At 48.0% G+C, this 27716-nt stretch overlaps 1 protein-coding gene across 1 annotated transcript in view; it reads right to left on the reverse strand.

The window, feature by feature from the left end:
• Nucleotides 1-27716, reverse strand: part of LOC146869616 (E3 ubiquitin-protein ligase TRIM39-like) — a 273031-nt gene that overhangs the window by 33708 nt on the left and 211607 nt on the right. Inside the window, exon 5 of the mRNA XM_085608690.1 lies at nt 851-903. Coding sequence (XP_085464816.1) covers nt 851-903 — 53 coding nt within the window. The remainder of the gene's footprint in view (nt 1-850; nt 904-27716) is intronic.

Genomic DNA, 27716 nt, shown 5'->3' on the forward strand with positions numbered 1-27716 from the left:
TACCCTGACTTGAGGGCACGTTACCATTAAATGCCATACAATACCATACCAGACCACACCATGCCATATCGCCATCCCATTCAATCCATTACCACCATAACAAACTATCCCATACCACTATACCATATTATACAATGATCTCACCCTATAGTACACCCACCATACCATCATAACATTCCATACCATACCAGTCCACACCATCCCATCTGATCCCATCCCACCATAATATCCCATAACATACCATAACATACCATACCATACCATTCCGTAGCACACCACAAAACACTACACCATAGCACACCACACTACACCACAACATACCATAGCATACCACACCACACCATATCATAGCATACCACACCATAGCACACCACACGTCACACCATACGATAGCCCACCATACCATAGCACACCATGCCACACCATACGATAGCCCACCACAGCATACCATAGCACACCACACCATACCATAGCCCACCACACCATACCATAGCCCACCACACCATACCATAGCACACCACAACATACCACACCACGTCATACCACACCATACCACACCACACCATACCATAGCCCACCACACCATAACATACCACAGCCCACCACACCATAACATACCACACCATACCATACCACACCTAGCGCTGGGACACTCCCAGGTAGCCATGCGCTTTACAAATGCCCTTTCATTCATTCATACCATAGCACATCATACCATAGCACACCACGCCACACCACACCATACCATAGCACACCACACCACACCACACCATAGAACATCACACAGTATCATACCAGATCATATTCATGAACAGTAATATTCAGGGCTAATCATCACAATGGTATTTACCTTTATAAATCTTCACGACCTCCTCTGGGCACTGAATCTTCACATTATTACACCTGTAATAACACACACATCATCTTAGCATTAAAGAACAATGACAGCTACAGGAACAAAGCATGAACATCACATAAGACCTGTAGTTGAAATAAGATTCAGTATTAGGAGCAGCGCCTGCGGACTAGAGCTCAGTGTGAGTTACTGTTCATACACAACAGTCAAAGCTCTAACGATATCCAAAAGTACCTTTAATATCTTATGACAGGATGTGGGTGTTCTATGGCAGATGGCTCAGTGAGACCAGTGTGCTTTATATGATGCTATGGAGTGCTTCAGCGTGGGTCTTCTAGGAGCTGCCGTTGGCTGAGTGAGGGGGGGCGGTTGAGTAACAGGTTACATCTGCTCCTGGTGGGGGTCTCGTGTATATACTTAATAAATACCTTCCTACCTGAGGTCCACGTGAATTCCTAACAGCGCCCACAACACAACATTGTCACATCCAATCCCTGCCAGTGTAAACCTTGTCACCATTCTCTACAACTAAGATATTCAAGAGCCTTAGTGGGATATATAAGCAAGATATGAACCCAGACCGCATAGTAATGAAAAACTGGTTGCAAAACAAAAACTCCCACGTCGTACGGAACAGCAGATTTTAGGCTGTTGGGGAAGGATCACAGAGGGAGAGACAAGGGAACAGGTGAGGAGGTCAGTAAAGGGAAAGCAGCAGGACCAGAGGGGATCACATAGGGAGAGATAAGGGAACAGGTTAGGAGGCTCAGTCACGGGAAAGCAGCAGGCCCAGGCGGGATCACAGAGGGAGAGATAAGGGAACAGGTTTGGGGCTCAGTAAAGGGAAAGCAGCAGGCCCAGACGGGATCACAGAGGGAGAGATAAAGGAACAGGTTAGGAGGCTCAGTAAAGGGAAAGCAGCAGACCCAGGCGGGATCACAGAGAGAGAGATAAGGGAACAGGTTAGGAGGCTCAGTAAAGGGAAAGCAGCAGGCCCAGAGGGGATCACAGAGGGAGAGAAAAGGTAACAGGTTTGGGGGCTCAGTAAAGGGAAAGCAGCAGGCCCAGGCGGGATCACAGAGAGAGAGATAAGGTAACAGGTTTGGGGGCTCAGTAAAGGGAAAGCAGCAGGCCCAGAGGGGATCACAGAGGGAGAGCTAAGGGAACAGGTTAGGAGGCTCAGTAAAGGGAAAGAAGCAGGCCCAGGAGGGATCACAGAGGGAGCGATGAGGGAACAAGTTAGGAGGCTCAGTAAAGGGACAGCAGCAGCCCAGGCAGGATCCCAGAGGAGAGATAAGGGGACAGGTTAGGAGGCTCAGAAGAGGGAAGGAGCAGGCCCAGAGGGGATCACAGAGGGAGAGATAAGGGAACAGGTTAGGAGGCTCAGTAAAGGGGAAGCAGCAGGCCCAGAGGGGATCACCGAGAGAGAGATAAGGTAACATGTTAGGAGGCTCAGTAAAGGGAAAGCAGCGGGCCCAGAGGGGATCACAGAGGGAGAGATAAGGGGACAGGTTAGGAGGCTCAGTAAAGGGAAAGAAGCAGGCCCAGACGGGATCACAGAGGGGGGGATAAGGGAACAGGTTAGGAGGCACCGTAAAGTGAAAGCAGCAGGCCCAGACGGGATCACAGAGGGAGAGATAAGGGAACAGATTAGGAGGCTCATTAAAGGGAGAGCAGCAGGCCCAGGCGGGATCACAACTGAATTCTATAAAAAAAATGTAACTCTTTGTTCTCTTACTGGGTATCTTATTTTAATGAGATGTCTCTGGAAGGCTCTTAAATTCCACCTTCCTAATATGAGGCAACTGTAGTTATGATCCTTAAGCCGGGTAAAGAAGCTAGGTTAGTGGATTCCTACAGACCTATATCTTACTTGAACTGTGATTACAAAATGATTACAGGAATCTTGGCTAAGAGGTTGTCAGATGTCGTTCAAAAGTTGATCCATTTCGATCGTAAGGGGTTTGTGCCTGGAAGGAAGCTGTATGAATTAACCCAATGACATTGGTGCGAATGATATGGCCGAGGCCTCTAATCTCCTGTTGACAATCGCAAGAATTGATGCCGCTAAAGCATTTGATAGGGTTAATTGGCTCTATCTTTGGGAGGTATTGCAGGATTATGGTTTCAGCAGCAATGTTACTGAAGTTGTGCAAATGTTATATAAGTTGCGGGCAGCTAAGATTTTGGATGACGAACTTACAGCTGCGTTTCAGATATCCAGGGGAAGTAGACAGCAGTGTCCTTTGTCGCCAATTCTGTTCTGTGTATATATTGAGCCCTTTTCCCAGATGATTCGGCAGGATTAGACCATTCTTCCCTTTGAAGCTGCAGGGTTACCAACCAGACTAGCACTGCATGCTGATGACATAGTGCTGTATGCATCGAAGCCAGAGCTCCCTGCTCCACAGCTTGATACGCATGCCAGAGATTCTGGGAGTCTGTCAGGGTATCTAATCAATAAGGGGAAGACAGAGATTATGATTTGGGCTAAAGAGGAGGTAGGGCTTCAAACCAAAAACCCGATTAGGAATCCTAGGATCATCGTAACTCAGAGTTTGGAGGAAATATCGGATGCAAACGTAACTAAGGTATCCCATTGTTAATTTGGAAAAAAAATCGATGCTGATATGACAAATGATACATTTATTTATGTGAACAAAATCGCATCCTTATTTACAAATTCACCCGATGTGAACGCCGCATCAACCTCGACTCGCAAATACGTAGTCCGGCAAGCACAGAGACCTAGGCCCAAGGTTACTGACTGACAGGCCACAGGTGGGGTGGCTCGTAGCCAGCAGACAAACGCTTGGACGGGAAATCCGAGATCAATCCCACAGATTAGTGAAGAGACACTACAATGGTTAAGGGAGATTGGCCCCAATAAAGCGAGCATGGCTGGAGGGGGTACGCGCGTTCCAAAAACAGCATAAAGTCAGATGCCACATGAGTTAGGAACATAGAGAAAATCACATCACAGAACACGCAGTGATCACGTGCTCCCCGTGTCAGACATCTGGACACTTTAACCACTGGCCGCATTTTGTCCTTGCAAGGTCGAGGACCACCTGGATTATCAATTAAAATTAATTTATGAATCTAGAGGGAGCAATTTACATTCCTCTCCCTACAAGGATCTCCAGAAACATTTTATTGCCTATAATGAATTGTATATAAGAACGCTACAGATTGTTTGTCATTTGATACATTCCTCAGACCCTGTGCCTGTAACTGTTCTCCCGGCCGCTATGTTTAATTAAGGAAACTGTTCCTGTTTTGCCAAAGGTTTTTGAAAGGTATTTCATGTTCAAGCACTACCGTGATCGAATATGCTACTTACCAGTATGCATCTGTTCTTGGCATGTAGGGCTGCTGACATTCATATCTGTGCATAGATCGCCGCCTAGTGTTGGGTCCGGATGATTGCACATTGTTGTCCTGGAAGAGTCTTCGAAGTATCACGAGATAGGTGGCTCCTCCCCTGGACTACAGTGCGCATGGGCATCCTCTCCATCCTTAGATTGTTTTTCGCCATTGTGGCAGTGATGGAGTGTAATACAGTGAATGATCACCATGCTAACTAGTAATTACTGAATGCTACAGCTGCTACAGGCGCCGGGGAGGAGGGTGGGCGATATGAATGTCAGCAGCCCTACATGCCAAGAACAGATGCATACTGGTAAGTAGCATATTCGGTTCGAGGCATGTGGGCTGCTGAATTCATGTCTGTGCATAGATTATATAGCAGTCCCTCCATTAGCGGCGGCTTCCCGTGCCAGCTGCAGCAGTCTGAAAAAGAGTTTTGAGAACAGCCTGTCCTACAGCTGCCTGCTGTCTTGAGTGTACATCTACACAGTAGTGCTTGGTAAAGGTATGTATAGTGGACCATGTGGCTGCTCTACATATCTCCTCTAAAGGAATATTTCCCAGGAAAGCCATGGAGGCCCCTAACTTTCGTGTTGAGTGGGCTCTCGGAGGAATTGTTAGTGTGCGCTTAGCTTTTTCATAGCAAATCTGTATACACTTAACTATCCACCTAGCTATTCCTGCTTTGGAAATGGGGTTGCCTTTGTGCTGTGGAGAAAAGGCAACAAACAGTTGTTTTGTCTTCCTGAAAGTCTGTGTTCTGTCAATATAGTACAGGAGAGCTCTTTTGATATCAAGTGTGTGGAGCATTCTCTCTGCTACATTCTCAGGATTAGGATAAAACACTGGTAGTTCTATGGATTGGTTCATATGGAACTGCGAAATTACCTTGGGCATGAAAGTAGGGTTGGTGCGTAGCACGACCCTGTTGGCATGAACCTGTATAAATGGCTCTTGAATGGTTAGAGCCTGAAGTTCACTAACTCTTCTTAGTGAAGTAATGGCAACTAGGAAAGCTACTTTCCAGGTTAGAAATTGAAGCTCACAAGAGTGTAGAGGTTCAAAAGGTGGTCCCATCAGTCTGGTGAGGACCACATTTAGGTTCCAGACTGGGGAAGGAGGGTGTCTTGGAGGAATCACACGTTTGAGTCCCTCCAAGAAGGCTTTGATGGCAGGCACTTTGAACAGTGAGAGGTGCTGCCTGTTCTGAAGGTAAGCTGCCAGTGCGGTTAAATGTATACGGATGGAATTGTATGCTAGATTGCATTTGTATAAGTGTAATAGATAACAGGTAATGTTTTGAGTTGATGCATCTAGCGGATTGATGTCATTGTTTTTACAATAAATGACAAATCTCTTCCACTTGGCCGCATAGCAGGCTCTGGTAGTGGGTCTCCTGGCCTCCTTGATGATATTCATACATTCTGGAGGCAAGTTTAGGTAGCCAAATTCTAAGATCTCAGGAGCCAGATCGTCAGGTTCAGCTGTTGCGGATCTGGGTGCTGAATGTCGCCATGGCTCTGCGTTAAAAGCGTGGGTGTTAGCCCTAGTCTTTGATGCGGTACCACGGAGAGTTCCAGAAACGTGGTGTACCATGGCTGGCGTGCCCACGTTGGAGCAACCAGGATGAGCGTCATGGAGTGTTGCCTCAGTTTGTGTGCCACCAGCGGTATTAATGGTGCTGGGGGAAAAGCGTACGCAAATCTGCCTGACCAGTTCATCCATATCGCATTGCCTTGCGACTGTGAATGTGGGAACCTGGCGGCAAAGTTTTGGCATTTTGCGTTTTCCCTTGTGGCAAATAGGTCTATCTCTGGATGACCCCACCGTTGAAAATACGGTTGGAGTACTGATGGATGTATCTCCCACTCGTGTATTTGGTGGCTGTGTCTGCTGAGCAGATCCGCCATCTGGTTGTCCCTGCCCGGGAGGGGTTCCGCCATGAGGAAGATGTTCCTCTAAATGGCCCACTTCCACATGCTCTGAGCCAGATGAGACAACTGTGGGGAGTTTGTTCCTCCCTGCTTTTGTATGTAGTACATGGCGGTCATGTTGTCCGTCCGTATCAACACGACTTTGTTGCACAAGTGTACTTTGAATGCCTTCATTGCAAGGAAGATTGCCATGAGTTCCAGAATGTTGATGTGCATCCTCCTTTGCTGTGTCGTCCATAGTCCCTGCACTGTGTAATTGAGTACATGAGCTCCCCATCCCTGGAGAGACGCGTCCGCCGTCAGTATGATTTGTGGGACAGGCTCTTGGAACGGTCGGCCCTTGCAAAGGTTTCGTGGATTCCACCAATGCAGAGAGTTGTATGCCCGACCGCTCACCAACACTAGGTCTTTCAACTGTCCGTGAGCCTGATTCCACTGACGTGTCAAGCACTCCTGAAGCGGGCGCATATGTAATCTCGTGTGCGGGACTATGAAGATGCAGGAGGCCATCATGCCTATCAACTGCATAAACACTCGTGCCGGTAGTGAGTGTTGAGGTTTGAACTTTTTTATGAGCAACTGCATGCGGTTGATCCTCACTGAATTGGGTTGTGCCTTGGCTGCCAGAGTGTCTATGGTCGCTCCTAGGTACTGCTGTATGTGGGAGGGTTGAAGGTGGGACTTTGGATAATTCAGCGAGAATCCCAGACTGTGAAGAAGGTGAATGGTGTGGGATATGTGGTTGGCACACTGCTGGGCTGACTTTCCCTGGATAAGCCAGCCGTCCAGATAAGGATAGACATGTATGTGCTGTCTCCTTAAGTATGCCGCCACTGTCGCCAGGCACTTGGTGAACACTCTGGGTGCTGTTGTTACTCCGAAAGGGAGGACTTTGAATTGGTAATGTTGATTTAGAACAGTGAACCTGAGATATTTTCTGTGTGATGGGTGTATGGGTATATGGAAATACGCATCTTTGAGATCCAGTGTTGCGAGAAAGTCTCCCTGACTGAGCAACGGCAGCACCTGTTGCAAGGTGAGCATGTGAAAATGCTCTGACAGAATGTAACGGTTTAGAGGCCTTAAATCCAGTATGGGTCTGAGAGATCCGTCCTTTTTGGGGATCAGAAAATACAGTGAGTACACTCCTGATCCCTGTTCTTTAGCTGGCACGAGTTCCATGGCTCCTTTTTGGAGCATACTTATAACTTTCTGGTGAAATAAGTGCAAGTGCTCTGCGGACATAGGACGGTGTCTTGCTGGTATGTTTGGTGGAGTGGATGTGAGCTCCAGACAATAACCGTACTGGACAATGTCTCTCGCCCACCTGTCTGTAGTGATGGATTTCCAGACTGGCAGGAACTCCTGGAGTCTCCCCCCGACAGGTGTTATCTGGTCGGGGGGCAGTGACAAGGCGTCACTGTTTGTTGGTGGCGGAGGACCTGGAGCTGTTGTTCCCTCGGCCTCTGCCCTTGATGTTGTTTCCACGGTATCCACCTCTATTATTTTTATTGTAGGTGGTCTGTGAACCTCCTTGAGTGTACTGCGACTGATGGGAGTTCTGGTTTTTAGATGCTCCTCTGTTGCTAGAGCGACGAAAGGACCCACTCCGAAACTGCTGGGATTGCAGAGCCCCCATAGACTTTGCAGTCTCTGTATATTTTTTGATCTTTTCTAGGGTGGTGTCAACTTCGGGGCCAAAAAGGGAGTCAGGGTTGACAGGTTGATTGAGTATAGTTGTCTGTATCTCTGGTTTGAATCCCGAGATTCTCAACCAAGCATGCCTTCTTAACATGACGCTGGTGTTGATAGCCCTAGCTGCAGTGTCTGCTACGTCAAGAGCGCACTTAATGGAAGTGTTGCTTATGAGCTTCCCTTCTCTAATAAGCGACTCTGCTCCTTCCTTATACTGATCTGGGAGGTGCTGTAGCAGTGTCTCTAGGGTATCATAATGCGCCCTATCGTATCTAGCCAGAAGAGCCCGAGTGTTGGCAATTCTCCAGATGTTAGCTGCCTGTGCAGCAACTCTCTTTCCTGATGTTTCCAAGACCTTAGACTCCTTGTCAGGGGAGGAGCATCACCCGTTGTCTGTGAGTTGGCTCTCTTCCGAGCACTGGAAACCACCAACGAGTCCAAAGGCAACTGGCCTCTTATGTAGGTAGGGTCCACAGGAGCTGGCCTATATTTTTTGTCAATCCTAGGGTTTAGTACTCTCGCCCTTGTGGTCTCCTTAAAAATGTCATGAGCCGGTTTTAGGACCCCCTTCAGCATGGGCAGAGTCTGAACAGATCTTTCTGAGGTAGAGAAGGTATCCATCAGAAAATCATCCTCAATAGGATCAGCGTGGAGCTGTACATCATGATTTGTAGCTGCTCTCTCAATCAAGGCATTGAAAGCAGCAGTATCCTCAGTAGGAGATGTTTTTAACCACATATGCCTGTGTGTCTGGAGCAGTATGTGGGTCCCCTGTACCAGTATTGTCCACCCAAGGTTGATCTTCAGGGTCAGTGTCCACAGGATAAGTGTCCTCAACATCACCAGCATCCCCTGCCTCCACATCAAACTGTGTGGGTGAGAATGACTGAGGCTCCTGGTCATAATATTGAATATGTTCTACCAGAACTGGTGATGTGGTCCTCTTTTTCTTTAATGGAATTTTGTATGGCTCCATTAATTTCTCTGACAGTATTTTTCTTTTATATATTGAAAGTCTACCAGTCTCCGCATCGATAAACTGCCTTGGTTCCTCATCTTCCTGAGGCACTTCGACAGCTCTCTGTCCCATTAGCAGTCCTGTTGGTGCTTCGACAGTTTTCTTCGGCTCGACCTTTTTTTGCGGCTCGGGACCCTTCTTTGCGTCGAACATCTTCGGTCGTACAGCCGGTGGTAGTCCGAATTTTATGTGCGTCGACGCGATGTGAACTGTGCTGACCGTCTTCAGCTGCGGGGGTGCTTTTGCGCCGAGCATGGAAGCCGTGTCGTGGATGCGGAGTAACGACTCCGACACCTTCTTCTTTAGGAAGGGAGACGGTGTTGTTGATTCGACACGTTCCTTCTATACCCTTTTTGATGTGGCATCTAACCCCGAATCAGACGCCGTGTTCTCGACACGAGGACCGGGATGGTTCGGCTCTCGCGGGTCGTTCTGTATTTCTGTGTCGACGATCCTCGTCGTTATTTTTTTCGGGTCGGCAACCTTGACCTTGGTCGTCGGCGCCCTCTTCAGCTCGACGTCCCCATGAGATCTCTCGGCGTTGACGGCCTTCTTTTGTGTTTTCGGCTCCGAGGGCTTCGAGGCCTTGTTGCCGATGAGAGACTCTTTCACTTTCGGTTTCGAGGTAGGTGCCTTTGTTTTCAGTTTAGATTTCATTTGATCGAATGATGGCGCTGTCGATACCGATGGCTCTTTAGGGTAGTTCGACGCCGGGCCTTTATGCGGGGCTGTAGAACGAGAGGAATGATCTTGGGTAAGGCCTTGTGGCGATCCCTCGACCTGAGCCTTATCGAGTGCCTCTCTGGGCCCTGTACCGACATGTGGGCATAGCTCATCTTCCGAGCTATCCTCCTCGGCCCCAAGGGCCTCTTCGTCGTCTCCTACCTCTTCGACGACATCATCTGCCTCTTCATCTACGATACGCTCGTCTTCGGCATCATAGTCGGACTCTCGCTCGGAAGCCGGATCCGATAGCTCCCCCCGAACTTCAAGGTCCACGACCTCCTCATCTTCGGTCTCGAAGATGTTGTCCGGGTTCGGCGTCGCTTTCTGCGCCTCGAGTCGAGCTGCTCGACAAATGCGAAGGGTCTTCTTCGATCGAAACCTGGAACACGCCATACAGGATGCTTCGTCGTGGTTTGGAGAGAGGCACTTGTTGCACACCGGGTGCACGTCGAAGCGAGCATACTTAGCGTTGCAAAAGAGGGCAACGCTTAAAGGGGCTATTCGATGTCTTTGGTTCCATCGTTGAAGAAAAATACCCGAACGAAAACAATACCGACGAATTTAAAGGCCTAAATACTCGGACATCCGAACCCAATGGCGGAAAAAAACAATCTAAGGATGGAGGGGATGCCCATGCGCACTGTAGTCCAGGGGAGGAGCCACCTATCTCGTGATACTTCGAAGACTCTTCCAGGACAACAATGTGCAATCATCCGGACCCAACACTAGGCGGCAATCTATGCACAGATATGAATTCAGCAGCCCACATGCCTCGAACATAGATGCTCGCCTTACAAGATGGAGGGAAAATCTACCCCTCAGTATCTATGGGAGGGTGAACACCATTAAGATGCTGGTTCTTCCGAAGGTGATTGTCTTGTTTAACACTAAACCACTTCCTTTCCCCAAAAAGCTTTTGCAGAAATTGCAAGGGAGGGTCATCAGCTTTATATGAGCATCCAGGGGAGCCAGGATCGCACGAAAGAAGGAGGAGACTGAAGCAAGGGAGGGTCAGCAGCTTTATATGGGCATCCACGGGAGCCAGGGTCTCATGAAAGAAGCTCTGGAGGAGACTGAAGCAAGGGAGGGTCAACAGCTTCATATGGGCATCGAGGAGAGCCAGGATCACATGAAAGAAGTTCTGGAGGAGTCTGAAGCAAGGGATGGTCAGCAACTTCAAATGGGCATCGAGGGGAGCCAGGATCTCATGAAAGAAGCTCTGGAGGAGCCCGAAGCAAGGGAGGGTCAGCAGCTTTATATGGGCATCCAGGGGAGCCAGGATCTCATTAAAGAAGGAGGAGACTGAAGCAAGGGAGGGTTGGCAGCTTTATATGGGCATCCAGGGGATCCAGGATCTCATAAAAGGAGACTGAAGCAAGGGGGGGGGTCAGCAGCTTCATATGAGCATCCAGGGGAGCCAGGATCTCATGAAAGGAGCTCCGGAGGAGATTGAAGCAAGGAGGGTCAGCAGCTTCATATGGGCATCCAGGGTAGCCAGGATCTCATGAAAAAAGGTCTGGATGGGACTGAAGCAAGGGGGGCTCGCTCTTCCGGGTTTTCAAGCCTATTGTTATCCTTTCCAGTTCAAGAATTCCTGGCTCTTGGCTGGAGAGCTAGATAATTCTCACATGGGCCAATTGTGTAGAGCTATGTTGAAGCATTTAAGCCTGAAAACGTTTTTTGTTTAAGTTTGGGGAACCAAAGTTTTTAAACAAGGTAGGAAGGTAGGTTATTGGTAATCTTAACAATCCAGAGGGTGTGGGAATCCTTTAGGAGAATTCTCGGGATAGATTACAATGCGGACCTGGCACCAATTTGGGGCTCTCCTGGAACCCCCAAGTGATTAAAAGATAAGGAATATGCTACTTACCAGTATGCATCTGTTCTTGGCATGTAGAGCTGCAGATCTATACACTGTGCATATATCGCCATCTGGTGTTGGGCCCGGATGTTTGCAGTTTGTTTTTCTTCTTGGAAAGTCTTTGGAAGTCACGAGTTCGGTGACTCCTCCTTCGGTCCGTACTGCGCATGGGCTTCGGCTCCATCCTCAGATTGTTTTTCGCCAGCCGGGAAAGATGGAGCGTAGTGATAACAGTAAAGAAACCCATGTGTGTTATATCTACATAAGATAGACTGGAACGGATACAGGTAGCCGGGGAGGCGGGTGGGCGTGTATAGATCTGCAGCTCTACATGCCAAGAACAGATGCATACTGGTAAGTAGCATATTCCGTTCGAGGCATATGAGCTGCAGATTATACACTATGCATAGATTATATAGCAGTACCCAACCCTAGCGGCGACCACCGGTATCCGTTGCAGTGGTTTGAAACAATGTTTTTAGTACAGCCTGGCCGACACTAGCTTGTTTGGTTTGCACATCTACACAGTAATGTTTTGTGAAAGTGTGCGGTGTTGACCATGTGGCTGCTTTGCAGAGGTCATCTAAGGGTATGTTCCCTAGAAAAGCCATAGAAGCCCCTATCTTTCTTGTAGAGTGGGCTTTAGGTGGAACAGATAATGTTCTTTTTGCTTTGTGGTAGCAAATTTGTATGCATTTTACAATCCACCTAGTTATCCCTGATTTTGAGATGGGGTTGCGTTTATGAGGTGGAGAGAACGAGACAAACAACTGTTTAGTCTTTCTGAAAGATTGCGTTCTTTGTATATAATAAAGCAAGGCCCTTTTAACATCAAGTGTATGTAGAGCTCTTTCTGCAACAGATTGAGGTTGCGAGAAAAAACCCGGTAAGTTCACCGATTGAGATGAAAGGGGGAAATGACTTTGGGCAGAAATTTTGGATTTGTGCAAAGTATAACCTTGTTCTGATGCATCTGTAGAAAAGGTTCTTGTATAGTGAACGCTTGTATTTCACTAACCCTTCTAAGGGAAGTGATAGCTACCAGAAAGGCTGTTTTCCATGTAAGGAACTGTAGCTCACATTTATGCAGTGGTTCGAAAGGCGGTCCCATCACCCTTGTAAGAACTATATTTAGATTCCATACAGGTGAGGGTGGTACTCTGGGTGGGATTACTCTTTTAAGGCCTTCCATGAAAGCTTTAATGGCAGGTACTCTGAAAAGTGATAAATGCTGCCTGTTTTGCAGGTAAGCAGCAATTGCTGCGAGGTGTAACCGGATGGATGTGTATTCTAGGTTACACCTTTGTAGATGGAGCAGGTAACATATGATGTGCTGTATGGATACATCTAAAGGGTTGATTGTGTTATTACGGCAGTAGATGACAAATCTTTTCAACTTTGCAGCATAGCATGCTCGAGTGGTAGGGCGTCTGGCCTCCCTGATAATGTTCATGCAATCAGGGGGAAGGTTAAGGTATCCAAATTCTAAGATTTCAGGAGCCAGATCGCAAGGTTGAGCCGAGCTGGGTCCGGGTGCCTGATTTCTCCATGGTTCTGTGTTAGGAGGGATGGAGACAGGTGTAATTTTTGGTGTGGTACCACTGAGAGTTGTAGTAGAGTGGTGTACCACGGCTGCCTGGCCCATGTTGGAGCTACTAGAATGAGTGTGAGGGAGTGCTGTTGTAGCTTCCTTACCACTAATGGAATTAGCGGGAGAGGGGGAAAGGCGTATGCAAATTTGCCTGACCAGTTCATCCATATCGCATTGCCTTTGGACAATGGGTGTGGGTATCTGGCGGCGAAGCTTGGGCATTTTTTGTTTTCGTGGGTGGCGAAGAGGTCTATTTGAGGGTGCCCCCACTTGTGAAAGAATGGGTGAAGAACTTGTGGATGAAGTTCCCATTCGTGCATTTGTTGAGTCTGTCTGCTGAGCAGATCTGCCATGGTGTTTTGTATCCCTGGGACATGTTGGGCCAGGAGAAAGATTTTTTGCGGGATTGCCCATCTCCATATGCTCTGTGCTAGTTGAGAGAGCTGTGGAGAGTGTGTCCCCCCCCTGTTTTTGAATGTAGCACATTGCAGTCATATTGTCTGTGCGAATGAGGACTGCTTTGGCTGAAATTTGTTTTTGAAATGATTTCAGGGCTAGAAAGATTGCCAATAACTCCAGATGGTTTATGTGGAGTAATTTTTGTTGTGGTGTCCATGTGCCCTGCACTGTGAGATGTAATAGATGAGCTCCCCAGCCGGAGACCGATGCGTCCGTTGTTAGGATTACCTGTGGAACCGGGTCCAGGAACGGTCGACCTTTGGAAAGGTTTTTGGTGTTCCACCACTGCAGAGAGCGATGGGTGCGATCGTCTACCAACACCAGATCTGTCAGTTGCCCCTGGGCCTGGTTCCACTGGCGTGCCAGGCACTCTTGGAGTGGACGCATCTGGTGTCTTGCATGAGGCACTATGAAAATGCAAGAAGCCATTTTTCCTATTAGCTTCATAAACACTCTTGCTGGGAGAGAGTGTTGAAGAAGGAATCTTTGACGCAAGGCTTGTATGCTTGCGATTCTGGCAGGATTGGGGTAGGCTATAGCTTTTGAGGTGTCTATAGCAGCACCGAGGTATTGCTTTGTGTGAGACGGTATCAACTGGGACTTTAGGTGGTTCACCGTGAAACCTAGCTGGTGAAGTAGTTGGATTGTAGTGGCGGTATGTTGCACACATTGGTTGTAGGACGTGGCTTTTATTAGCCAGTCGTCCAAATAAGGGAAGACGTGAATGTTTTGTCTTCTGAGGTGTGCCGCCACCACTGCTAGGCATTTGGTGAATACTCTTGGTGCTGTTGTGACCCCGAAGGGGAGAACCTTGAACTGATAATGTTGGCCGTCCACTACAAATCTGAGGTACTTTCTGTGAGAAGGGTGTACTGGAATATGAAAGTATGCGTCTTTCAAATCCAGTGTGGTGAGAAGATCGTTCTGGCAGAGGAGTGGAAGAACTTGTTGGAGAGTTACCATGTGAAAATGGTCTGACTGTATGTATGTATTTAGAGGACGGAGATCTAGAATGGGTCGTAGAGTCTCGTCTCTTTTTGGTATCAGAAAGTACAGGGAGTAGACCCCTAAATTTTGTTGATTGGTGGGGACTTGCTCTATAGCCTATTTTTTCAGGAGCGAGATTACCTCCTGTTTGAGCAATGTGGCATGTTCTTGCGACATTGTGCGGTGCCTGGGTGGAATATTTGGGGGGGTGGATGTTAATTCGAGACAGTACCCTGAACGAATAATTTGGGTGACCCATTTGTCTGAGGTGATGGTCTCCCAGACGTGAAAGAAGTTTTGTAGTCTGCTCCCGACCGGAGTGGAATGGTCTGGGGGGAGCGGGGGAAAGTCATTGGGTGGGCTGTGTGGCAGAGCGGGCGGTGTTGGTTTTGCCTCTGCCTCTGCCCTTATTATTGTTTCCTCTATAACCGCCTCTTTGATAACCCCTCGTGAAGGTAGACTGAGGAGGGGACTTGTAGGATGTGGAGGCGCTATCGGAGCAGTAGCCCCTGCCAGTGCCTCGAAAGGAGGAGCGGCGAAAAGAGCGCCTAGGAGTGTGGGACTGTAGTGCTCCCATAGACTTCGCCGTATCCGTATCTTTTTTAATTTTTTCGAGGACTTCGTCTACTTTTGGGCCAAATAAGTGTTGCTGGTCAAAAGGGTGGTTTAATATAGAGGCCTGTACCTCTGGCTTAAAACCTGAAATTCTGAGCCAGGCGTGGCGACGAAGTAGTACACTAGTGTTTATGGCCCTGGAGGCTGTGTCTGCTGCGTCCAGCGCACATTTTATAGAGGTGGTGGTGATGGTTTTTCCCTCTTGGATTAGTTCATGAGCCCTATTTTTATATTTCTCTGGGAGATGTTGCATGATAGTGTCCAGCTCATCATAGTGCGCTCTGTCGTACCTTGCCAACAGCGCTTGTGTGTTGGCTATACGCCAGATATTGGAAGCTTGCGAGGCAGTGCGTTTCCCTGACGCATCTAGGAGCTTGGACTCCTTATCAGGTGGTGGAGCCTCCCCTGATGACTGAGAATTGGATCGCTTCCTAGCTGTGGATATCACTAGTGAATCCAAGAATGCAGGTCCTTTAATATAGGCAGGGTCTGTGGGGGCTGCCTTATATTTCTTTTCTATTCGGGGGTTTAAGACCCTAGCCCTGACTGGGTCTTTAAAAACCTCTGCCGCATGTTTGGTCACCCCTTTAAGCATGGGTAGTATGGCAGTAGATTTATCTGCTATGTCAAAGGTGTCAAGTAGGAAGTCTTCCTCAACTGGATCAGTGTGTAACTCCGCCCCATGATAATGTGCCGCCCGTTGTAACAAGTGGTGGAACCCTAAGGAGTCCTCTGGTGGGGATGGCCTGGATGGATAAAGATCATCCTGAGGTGCATCTGGGACATCTGGATTGTGATAATCATCCCATTGGTCTGGGGATCCAGGAGGGGTAGGGTCTTGTGGGGCATCTGTTGGATAATAGTATGGGTCCCCTTGGTCATCATGGTCTGGAGACGGGGTTGGAGAGTGATGAGGTAAGGGTGGAGAAGGTGGAGGGGGCGGAGGTGGAGGAGGAGGGGAAGGTACTCTGAAAGGAGATGTAGCACAGTCCTTCCTCTTTGGAGGTGGAGGTGGAGCTGGTTTGTCCAAATGTCTTTTCTTTGAAGACAAAGTCAAGTGTCCAGTCTTTGGATCCTTTGTTAAGGTCTTTTGTAAAGGATCTGGCCTGAATAGTTCCTCCGGCACCGATTGATCTGCTGGCGCCGATGTTTTCGGGGCCGACGGCTTTTTGGGTTTATCAGTGCAATGCTTCTTTGGGGCCTCCGATTTTTTGTTCGGTGCCGAGAGGGCAGGTTTCGACACCGATGGCTTCGGTACGGAGCTTGGTGTGGGGGGGTCGATGTCTTCTTCGGTGCCGACGGGTGTTTTTCGGCACCGCTGGTAGGCTGGCTCGAGCCCGAGCCGCCGGAAGGCTTATGATGCTTTTTCACCGGGCCCGAAGGTGGGGTGATGGAAGCGGTTTGTTTGGTTTTGCCTAGGCTCGGAGGCGAAGGCGTAACCGAAGCCTTTTTGGTTGTGGGCGCGGGAGTGGGAGGGGGTAGAGTACTCACGACCCTCTGCGCCGGTGTGATCTCCTCCACGTCGGAGTCGTCGGCCTCGGAAGCACTGACGAGGTCGTCTTCCTGTTCGGTGTGCTGCTGCCCCGGAGCTTCGACGTCGTCCCCGAAGATGTCATGTGGAGCCGAGGTCGAGGAGTGCGCCATGCTGCGTCGAGCTCTTCGGTCTCTAATAGTCTTTTTCGATCGAAAAGACTTGCAGGCGGGACAGTCTCGGGCCTCGTGTTCGGGAGAGAGGCAGAGGTTGCACACCTGGTGTAAATCGGTGTGGGGAAACTTAGACCCACATTTAGGGCACTTTTTAAAGGGAGTCCTTTCCATCGGCCGAGACCGAAGTCGAGATAGGCCCGAAGGCCACCGCCGATGTCTGGAATCGAAGAAGTGCCGAAGAGAGAGATGAAGATGCTGATTTTTCGGAAGAATCTCGATTAACGAGGATTTTTCGTCGAAGGTCGAACTGGAAAAGTTCGGAACCGGAGCACAAAGTATTACATCCTAGCCCGATGGCGGAAAAAAACAATCTGAGGATGGAGCCGAAGCCCATGCGCAGTACGGACCGAAGGAGGAGTCACCGAACTCGTGACTTCCAAAGACTTTCCAAGAAGAAAAACAAACTGCAAACATCCGGGCCCAACACCAGATGGCGATATATGCACAGTGTATAATCTGCAGCTCATATGCCTCGAACACTTAGTTACCCTCTCCAGCATGGCAACCTTTCCACCTGGAGTGACATGAGAAGCGCTCTCTAAACTTTTGAAGTGGGGCTTTTAAAATTTAAATGCCTGCAGCTTTGTTGTTAGTGGACATCCCAAAAGTAGTCAGAGGAGAGCGGTTCGGTGCAGGAGGATTTTCTCGGGTGGGTGAGGGCTAAGTAACAACCTAAAGGAATATGCTACTTACCAGTATGCATCTGTTCTTGGCATGTAGAGCTGCAGAGCCACACACTTAGGATAAGATCGCCATCTGGTGTTGGGCTCGGATGATTGCAGGTTGTTGTCGTCTTCGGAAGAAGCCTTTTGGTCACAAGATAGGCGACTCCTCCTCTGGACAACAGTGCGCATGGGCATCCACTCCATCGTCAGATTGTTTTTCGCCATGATGGGAAATGATGGAGTGTATAAGAAATAAAGAGAAAGGATGTCCATGTGTAGTGTCTAATTAAGACAAATGCTGGAACAGATACAGATCCCGGGGAGGCGGGTGGGCGTGTGTGGCTCTGCAGCTCTATATGCCAAGAACAGATGCATACTGGTAAGTAGCATATTCCGTTCAAGGCATATGAGCTGCAGATCACACACTTAGGATAGACTATATAGCAGTGTCTCCCCTAGCGGTGGTCACCTGTATCCGTTGCAGCAGTTTGGAATAGAGTTTTTAGGACAGCCTGGCCTACTGGAGCTTGTTGTTTGGATTGCACATCAACACAGTAATGTTTAGTGAAGGTGTGTGTGGTAGACCATGTGGCTGCTTTGCAAATATCTTCTAAGGGAATTTTTCCTAAGAATGCCAAAGAAGCCCCTATTTTACGCGTGGAGTGCGCCCTAGGGGGAACTGTAAGAGTACGTTTAGCCTTTTGGTAACATATTTGGATACATTTAACTATCCACCTGGCTATACCTGATTTGGAAATAGGGTTGCCTTTATGTGGTGGAGCGAAAGCAACAAACAGTTGTTTGGTTTTCCGAAAAGGTTTCGTCCTGTCGATGTAATAAAGCAAAGCTCTTTTAACATCTAAGGTATGTAGGGCCCTCTCAGCTAATGAGTCTGGGTTAGGGAAGAAGATTGGTAGCTCGACCGATTGGTTAAGGAGGAAAGGGGAAATGACTTTTGGAAGGAATTTTGGGTTTGTCCTAAGAACCACTTTGTTACGATGTAGTTGTAGGAATGGTTCTTCAAGAGTTAAGGCTTGTATTTCACTTACTCTTCGCAGGGAAGTGATTGTGATAAGGAAGGCCACTTTCCATGTGAGAAACTGGAGTTCGCATTCATGCATTGGTTCAAATGGGGGACCCATGAGTCTTGTTAGGACAATATTGAGATTCCACACTTGGGAAGGTGGTAATCTTGGAGGAATAATTCTTTTAAGACCCTCCATAAATGCCTTGATGGCTGGTATCTTAAAGAGGGACAGGTGTTGCGCATTTTGCAAGTAGGTTGCTAAGGCCGCTAGGTGTAGACGTATATAGGAATACGCTAAATTGCATCTTTGCAGGTGTAGTAAATAGCAAATGATGTTTTGGATGGAAGCATCCAGTGGACGTATGTCAATCTTTTCCATTTTGCCGCATAACACGCCCTAGGAGTAGGTCTTCTGGCTTCTTTTATGATATTCATACAGTCTGGAGGAAGGTTGAAGTATCCAAACTCTAAGACTTCAGGAGCCAGATTGCCAAGTTCAGTGTCTGAGGATCTGGGTGTCTGATTTCGCCATGGTTCTGTGTTAATAGTGCCGGGGAGAGGCGCAATTTTTGATGTGGGACCACCGATAGTTCCAGAAGTGTGGTGAACCAGGGCTGACGTGCCCAAGTGGGAGCCACTAGGATTAGTGTTAGCGACTGTTGTTTCAGTTTGCGTACCACAAATGGAATGAGTGGGAGAGGCGGAAAAGCGTATGCAAATCTGCCTGACCAGTTCATCCATATTGCATTGCCCTTTGACCGTGGGTGTGGAAACCTGGCGGCGAAGGTTGGGCATTTTGTGTTTTCGGGAGTGGCGAACAGGTCTATGTCTGGTTGGCCCCATTTTTGGAAGAATGGGAGTAGAACCTTGGGGTGTAATTCCCACTCGTGGATTTGCTGTGTGTGACGACTTAGGAGGTCGGCCACCTGGTTGTGAATCCCTGGGAGGTGTTCCGCTAACAAGTAGATGTTTTGGGGAATCGCCCATCTCCAAATTTGCTGTGCCAGTTGGGACAGTTGGAGAGAATGTGTCCCACCCCCCCTCCCCCTGCTTTTGTATGTAATACATGGTCGTCATGTTGTCTGTGCGTATGAGGACAGTTTTGTGTTTTAGGTGCACTTGAAAGGATTTCAGTGCTAGGAACACCGCTAGAAGTTCTAGGTGATTGATGTGGAGCAGTTTTTGTTGAGTGATCCAACTGCCGTGAGTGGTGTGTTGAAGAAGGTGGGCTCCCCACCCCGTGAGAGATGCGTTGGTGGTCAGCACTACTTGTGGAAGAGGCTCTAAGAACGGTCGCCCTTTGGACAGGTTGATGGTGTTCCTCCATTTCAGTGAACGAAGTGAGCGACTGTCCACCAACACCAGATCGGTAAGTTGTCCGTGAGCCTGGTTCCACTGTTGTGCTAGACATTCCTGTAAGGGACGCATTTGAAGTCGTGCGTGGGGAACTATGGAGATGCATGACGCCATCATGCCTAACAGTTGCATAAACACTCTTGCTGGAAGAGAGTGTTGAGTTTGAAAGTGAGAGATGAGATTTTGTATATTGCCTATCCTGGCTGTGCTGGGATAAGCTATAGCTTTGGATGTATCTATGGTGGCTCCCAGGTACTGGTGTATGTGGGAGGGTTGCAGGTGGGATTTGGGATAGTTGATGGTAAATCCCAAGTCGTGTAGGGTTTGAATAGTACGGTGAGTGTGGAGAAAGCATTTGTGGAGAATATTGGCTTTTATGAACCAATCGTCCAGATAGGGGAAGACATGGATTTGTTGTCTTCTGAGGTGCGCTGCCACGACTGCTAAGCCCTGGGTGCGGTTGTTACTCCGAATGGGAGCACTGTAAATTGATAGTGCTGCCCGTCTACCACAAATCGTAGATACTTTCTGTGAGCAGGATGCATAGGGATGTGAAACTTGAGGTCTAATGTGGCAAGGAAGTCGCCTTGTTGAAGTAGCGGGAGGACTTGTTGGAGGGTGATCATGTGGAAGTGATCTGATTGTATATACTGGTTTAGCAGTCTGAGGTCCAGTATGGGTCTTAAGGTTTTGTCCTTTTTGGGAATGAGGAAGTACAGAGAATACACTCCTGGACCCTGATGCTGGAGTGGGACTGGTTCTATTGCTTGTTTTTGCAGCAAGGACCGAATTTCTTGTTTGAGGAGCGTGAGATGGTGTGACGACATTGGACGGTGTTTGGGAGGTATGTTTGGGGGGGTGTTTATCAGTTCGAGGCAGTAGCCAGACTGGATAATTTGTCTCACCCACCTGTCTGTGGTGATGGAATTCCAGACAGGTAGGAACTGTTGGAGTCGCCCCCCGACTGGAGTGGAATGGTCTGAGGGGAGTGGAAGCAAGTCACTGTTTAGTGGCTGGAGAGGTGCGGGTGTTGGTGTTGCCCCGCCCTCGGCCTTTGGCATTGTTTCCCCTGTAACCCCCTCTAAAATATCCTCTGTTAGGGGATGTTTGTCCAGAAGTTTTAAAAGTGGAAGAGGTGTCTGTTGCCACATTTTTGGAGGCTCCTCTATAAAAGGAGCGACGAAAGGAGCCTCTGGCTTGAGGAGACTGCAATGCTGCCATTGAATTGGCGGTCTCATTATCCTTCTTCATTTTCTCTAATGCGGTGTCTACTGCAGGTCCAAATAGTTGCTCCTGATTAAAGGGTTGAGCAAGGATGGTTGTTTGTACTTCCGGCTTAAAGCCGGAAATACGGAGCCATGCGTGTCGTCTAAGTAAAACGCTTGTATTGACTGCCCTAGAGGCGGTGTCCGCTGCGTCTAATGCACATTTGATGGAGGCATTTGATATTAGTTTTCCTTCTTGAATGAGGTCATTGGCCTGGGATTTATACTGATCAGGCAGGTGTTGCAAAAGGTCCTCAAGCTGATCATAATGAGCCCTATCATATCGAGCCAATAGGGCTTGTGTATTGGCAATACGCCAGTGGTTAGCAGCTTGTGCGGCAACCCTTTTGCCGGAGGCCTGTGAGGAAGTGGCTCTGTATTGAATATGCTACTTACCAGTATGCATCTGTTCTTGGCATGTAGGGCTGCTGACATTCATATCTGTGCATAGATCGCCGCCTAGTGTTGGGTCCGGATGTTTGCACGTTGTTGTTCTGGAAGAGTCTTCGAAGTATCACGAGATAGCCGACTCCTCCCCTGGACCACAGTGCGCATGGGCATCCTCTCCATCCCCAGATTGTTTTTCGCCATTGTGGCAGTGATGGAATAGATACAGTAAGTGATGACCATGCTATACAGTAATTCTGAGAGCTGCAGCTGCTACAGGCGCCGGGGAGGAGGGTGGGCGATATGAATGTCAGCAGCCCTACATGCCAAGAACAGATGCATACTGGTAAGTAGCATATTCAGTTCGAGGCATGTGGGCTGCTGAATTCATATCTGTGCATAGAATACATAGCAGTACCTCCTATTAGCGGCGGCTACCAGTGCCAGCTGCAGCAGTCTGAAAAAGAGTTTTGAGAACAGCCTCTCCTACAGCTGCCTGCTGTTTTGAGTGTACATCTACGCAGTAGTGTTTGGTAAATGTATGTATAGTGGACCATGTGGCTGCTCTACATATTTCCTGTAAAGGAATGTTTCCCAGGAAAGCCATGGACGCCCCTAACTTCCGTGTTGAGTGGGCTCGTAGGGGAATCGTTAATGTGCGTTTAGCTTTTTGATAGCAAATTTGAATACATTTAACGATCCATCTGGCTATACCTGCTTTGGAAATGGGGTTGCCCTTGTGTTGTGGAGAAAAGGCAACGAAAAGTTGTTTTGTCTTCCTAAAGTCCTTAGTTCTGTCTATATAGTACATGAGGGCCCTCTTTACATCTAGTGTATGGAGCATTCTCTCAGCGACATTTTGTGGATTTTGAAAGAAAACAGGCAGTTCAATAGTTTGATTCATGTGGAACTGCGATATTACTTTAGGCATGAATTTGGGGTTAGTACGTAGTACGACCCTGTTTGCGTGAACCTGTATGAATGGCTCTTGAATGGTTAGTGCCTGGAGTTCACTAACTCTTCTTAACGAAGTGATTGCTACTAGGAAAGCTACTTTCCAGGTGAGGAATTGAATCTCACATGAGTGGAGAGGTTCGAAGGGTGGACCCATCAGTCTGGTGAGGACCAAGTTGAGGTTCCACACCGGTGCTGGTGGGTGTCTTGGGGGAATTACTCGTTTAAGTCCTTCCAAGAAGGCTTTGATGGCAGGCACTCTGAATAAAGAGAGGTGCTGCCTGTTTTGGAGATAGGCTGCTATTGCGGTTAAATGGATACGTATTGAGGTGTATGCCAGATTGCATCGGTATAGGTGTAAGAGGTAACAGATTATGTTTTGAATGGATGCGTCTAGCGGGTTAATGTTATTGTTGTTGCAGTAAATGACAAACCTCTTCCATTTAGCTGCATAGCAAGCTCTGGTAGTGGGTCTCCTGGCCTCCTTGATGATCTCCATACAGTCAGGTGGCAGGTTTAGGTAGCCAAACTCTAAGACTTCAGGAGCCAGATTGCCAGGTTCAACTGTTGCAGATCTGGGTGCTGAATTTCGCGATGGCTCTGCGTTAAGAGTGCAGGTTTTATCCGCAGCCTTTGATGCGGCACCACGGAAAGTTCCAGAAAGGTGGTGTACCATGGCTGGCGCGCCCACGTTGGAGCAACTAGGATGAGTGTCAGTGAGTGCTGTCGCAGTTTGCGTGCCACCAGCGGTATTAATGGCGCTGGGGGAAAAGCGTACGCAAATCTGCCGGACCAGTTCATCCATATCACATTGCCCTGCGACTGTGGATGTGGGAACCTGGCGGCAAAGCTTTGGCATTTTGCGTTTTCGTTTGTGGCGAATAGGTCTATCTCTGGATGACCCCACTGTTGGAAGTACGGTTGGAGTACTGATGGGTGTAGCTCCCACTCGTGCATCTGGTGGCTGTGTCTGCTGAGCAGATCCGCCATCTGGTTGTCCTTGCCGGGGAGGTGTTCCGCCATGAGAAATATGTTCCTCTGAATGGCCCACTTCCACATGCTCTGAGCCAAATGAGACAACTGTGGAGAGTGTGTTCCTCCCTGCTTCTGTATGTAGTACATGGCAGTCATGTTGTCCGTCCGGATCAACACGACTTTGTTGCACAAGTGTACTTTGAATGCCTTCATGGCGAGGAAGATTGCCATCAGTTCCAGAACGTTGATGTGCATCTTCTTTTGTTGTGTCGTCCATAGTCCCTGCACTGTGTAACTGAGTACATGAGCTCCCCATCCCTGGAGAGAGGCGTCCGCTGTCAGTATTATTTGTGGAACAGGCTCTTGGAAAGGTCGGCCCTTGCAAAGATTTTGTGGATTCCACCAATGCAGAGAGTTGTATGCCCGACCGCTCACCAACACTATGTCTTTTAATTGCCCGTGAGCCTGATTCCATTGATGTGCCAAGCACTCCTGAAGCGGGCACATATGTAGTCTCGCGTGCGGGATTATGAAAATGCAGGAGGCCATCATGCCTATCAACTGCATGAACACTCGCGCAGGAAGGGAGTGTTGAGGTTTGAACTTTGAGATCAGCAGTTGCATGCTGTTGATCCTCACTAAATTTGGCTGAGCTGTGGCTGCCAGAGTGTTTATGGTCGCGCCCAGGTACTGTCGTACGTGTGCGGGTTGGAGATGTGATTTTGGGTAATTTAGTGAGAATCCCAGACTGTGAAGAAGGTGGATGGTGAGGGACATGTGGCTGGGCTGACTTTGCTTGAACAAGCCAGTCGTCCAGGTAAGGGTAGACGTGAATGTGTTGTCTCCGTAGATGTGCAGCCACTGTAGCTAGGCACTTGGTGAAAACCCTGGGTGCTGTTGTCACGCCGAAGGGGAGGACTTTGAATTGATAGTGCTGTCCCTGAATAGTGAACCTGAGATATTTCCTGTGTGATGGGTGTATGGGTATGTGGAAGTACGCATCTTTGAGGTCTAGTGTGGCTAGGAAGTCTCCCTGGCTGAGCAGCGGGAGAACCTGCTGTAGGGTGAGCATATGGAAATGCTCTGGCAGAATGTAGTGGTTGAGGGGTCTCAGGTCTAGTATAGGTCTGAGCGACCCGTCCTTTTTTGGGATTAGGAAGTACAGAGAGTACACCCCTGGCCCCTGCTGGTTGACGGGCACGACGTTTATTGCACCCTTTTGCAGCATACTTAGCACTTCCTGCTACAATAATGCTAAGTGCTCGACTCTTGCGAGTTGGAAAACATGGCGGCCGCGGGCTAGCGCAGGTCGCGCGTTCTGAGCAGTACCTTCTTTCGTATCTTCTTTTTTGAATGCTTTCCTGATTCCTCCTGACTCGTTTCCCCGTCTACGCGGCGGGCCTGGTGAGACACGATTGGCAGGGAGTCTCTCTGCTGAAGATTGACCTTCTCCGGTCTCCGGTTTGCTTTCAGCGTTTCAGCGTTTCAGAGGATGTGTGTCAGGGAGAAGCCAATCCTTTCCCCCTGCTTGCTAAGGTGGTGTCAGGCAGCCGTGGAGCTAAGACGCGGCCGCGCGGTGGCGGCTCGTGGATTTTTAAAACGGAGCTTCGGCGCCCCCGCAGGAGGATTAAACGTTGTTAATCGTCGAGAGCACTGCATGGATGTGGCCGGGGGGTCATCAATCAGGTCGAGGAGTTGGTGACATCAGCCCCAGTCAGTAAGGAAGTAAGTCAGTGCTCTGATAGCGTTCCAGCAGCTACAGAAGGTAAGGATTCGATATATACGGAGGGTGCGGAGGAGGCTCAAAATTCCCACGATAACCTTGTTAAAAGTAAACAAATCGATAAAGGGAAGAAAACATTTAAAGGGGACAGAAGCATACTCCGTAAGCAGACCCTTAGCAAAAAAGAGAAATAAGTAGTTTTGGCAAGGGCGGCTGTGAGGGATAGTGATCAACTTGAAGTGGAAAAGGCCAGAAGGTGTACCCCAATAGGTGACGGGGTGCTAAAGAATAGAAGGGCAAGTCGGAGTCAGGAGGGAGAGGATAAGGAAGTACAGAAGCGTGTTAGTGGGAGAAACTCCTTACAGAAAGTGGAGAAGAAACAACAGAGTAATACAATTCGAACAACCCCCTCTCTGCGCTCCTTCTTCAAGGTCCTACCTCAGGTTTTGGAGATCTGTGCTAGTAAGGACACCGTGCCATTTTTTGCTGACCCCTCTCCCGATCCTATGTCTGATATTTCCGATATAAGGTCTTTAGCCTGTGAGCAAGCACCCATCCCCCAAGAAGTTAGTACTGGAGTGGTGATGGCGGAGGCTAGCAGTGGGAATGCGAAATTAAAGGTTATGGAGACAGCCGGTGATCAGAGCACATTGGGGGAACTTGCACAAACACTAGCAGATATGAGGGAAGAGATTAGATCTGATTTCTCAACCTCTAAGCTCAATCAGGCGGAAATAAGAGCCACGTGTGAATCCCTTGAAAAGAAAGTTGATGATCTTGGAGGGCGGATTGAGAATCTGGAGACCTCTGTTGAGGTTTTGAAATTGGGCATGGAGAAAGCCGAGGATAAAATCCACTCCTTACAGAGAGAGGGGGCTGTTCTGAAAGAAAAGGTTGAGTCTCTCGAGAATTTTTCACGTCGGAACAAGCTCCGTCTTCTAAAAATTCCGGAGGGAAAGGAAGGAGCGGATATTAAGTCCTTTGTGATCAACCTGTTAAAAGCCTCTTTGGTTTTCGAAGAGGATGTGGAGACTTTAGAGAAAGACATACAGCGGATTCATCGAGACCCATTCCGGTTAAAACCCGGAAGAGACAAACCAAGGAAAATCTTGATTAATTTTCAGACCTATGCCCTGAAGGAGAAGCTATTAAATTTGGCGTTAAAAGAGAAGTCGGTCAAGGGTCCTGAGTTCTCCTTTGAGGTGCGATCGGACCTCTCCAAAACCACTCTAGACCGTCAGTGGGAGCTTGGCCAAAGAATGGACAAATTTCGATCATTGGGTGCTACGGTACAGATGAGATATCCTGCCTTTCTGCGGGTGATGTACAATAATAAAATGCTTAATTTTAGATCTCCCCAGGAGGCAGATGCATGGCTGAACGATACTCTAAGGAATTCTCAAGGGCGAAGTTAGGTGTTTGTATTTTGAGTTATCATTATTTTGAGTTAAGACCATAGTTCCTTCTGTAGGTGGGATATTTGTGAATAGTTATGTAAAAAAAAAAAAAAAAAAATTCAAGAAATTAACAGCATTTCTATTATGGTCTCAGATACTTGGGTTAGGAAAAAAAAAAAATTATTAAAAAAAATTTAAAAAAAGGGTTTTTTTGCGTAGGGGAATGATGGGCAAAAAATTAATAAAAAAATAAAAAAAATATATATAAAAGGTGGAAGATATAAGTTTTTCATTCTACGCTCTTCCCCTTGTGACGACATGTTTCATGGGGAATCAGAAGGGAAGATTTTGGATTTTGTAGTTGGGTATGAGGGTATTGCTCAATGACGCAAGTCTGACAGTCCAACAGGTCAGAGTAAGTAAGGGAGGGTTTTCCAGGGGGTGGTGGTGGGAAGAGGGGGTTGGTGATGGGAGCAAATTAAAAATTCTCATTTGTCATTTCTTTTTAAGATTAAGATGTCCTCAAATTTGGTTGAAATCTCAAATAATCCTCAATCATGCACAGCAAGTTATATGGAAGGGATGGTTAGATTGCTTGGGTGGTGGTGGGTAGTTACTAGTGGTTATGACTGTTCTACAGTATTTATCCTGGAATGTTAATGGTCTGCGTGGGAGGAGCAGAAGAGATCGTATTTTCCAGTATTTGAGAGATTCCCCCACGCAGATTATTGTCATTCAGGAATCACATCTTCTTAGGACTGAAGCCTCAGAAATTTTGGGAAAACAGAGATGGATCGATAAATTTATATCCACGGATCATAATGCAAACATACGAGGGATTATTATCATCTTTAAAAAAATCAGTGAAAGTGCAAATTTTGGATCATAAAGAAGATCAAAGTGGTAGATGGATTATAACTCGAATCTTGGTACATGGGCGGGTCTACATACTAGTAGGATATTATGGGCCCAATCAAGATGATCCCCATTATCTGGACTGTATAAGAAATCATCTGGTTACATATAAGGATCCCATAATATGGATGGGAGATTTCAATATCGTCATTAACACCAGACTAGATAAATCAAGTAGCTCCAGAGCTCAAGTTTTATCTAACTCTAGACAAACACTGATCTCAATTATGACAC

The sequence above is a fragment of the Triturus cristatus genome, chromosome 1_1 (assembly GCF_964204655.1).
Source record: "Triturus cristatus chromosome 1_1, aTriCri1.1, whole genome shotgun sequence".
Taxonomy (NCBI): domain Eukaryota; kingdom Metazoa; phylum Chordata; class Amphibia; order Caudata; family Salamandridae; genus Triturus; species Triturus cristatus.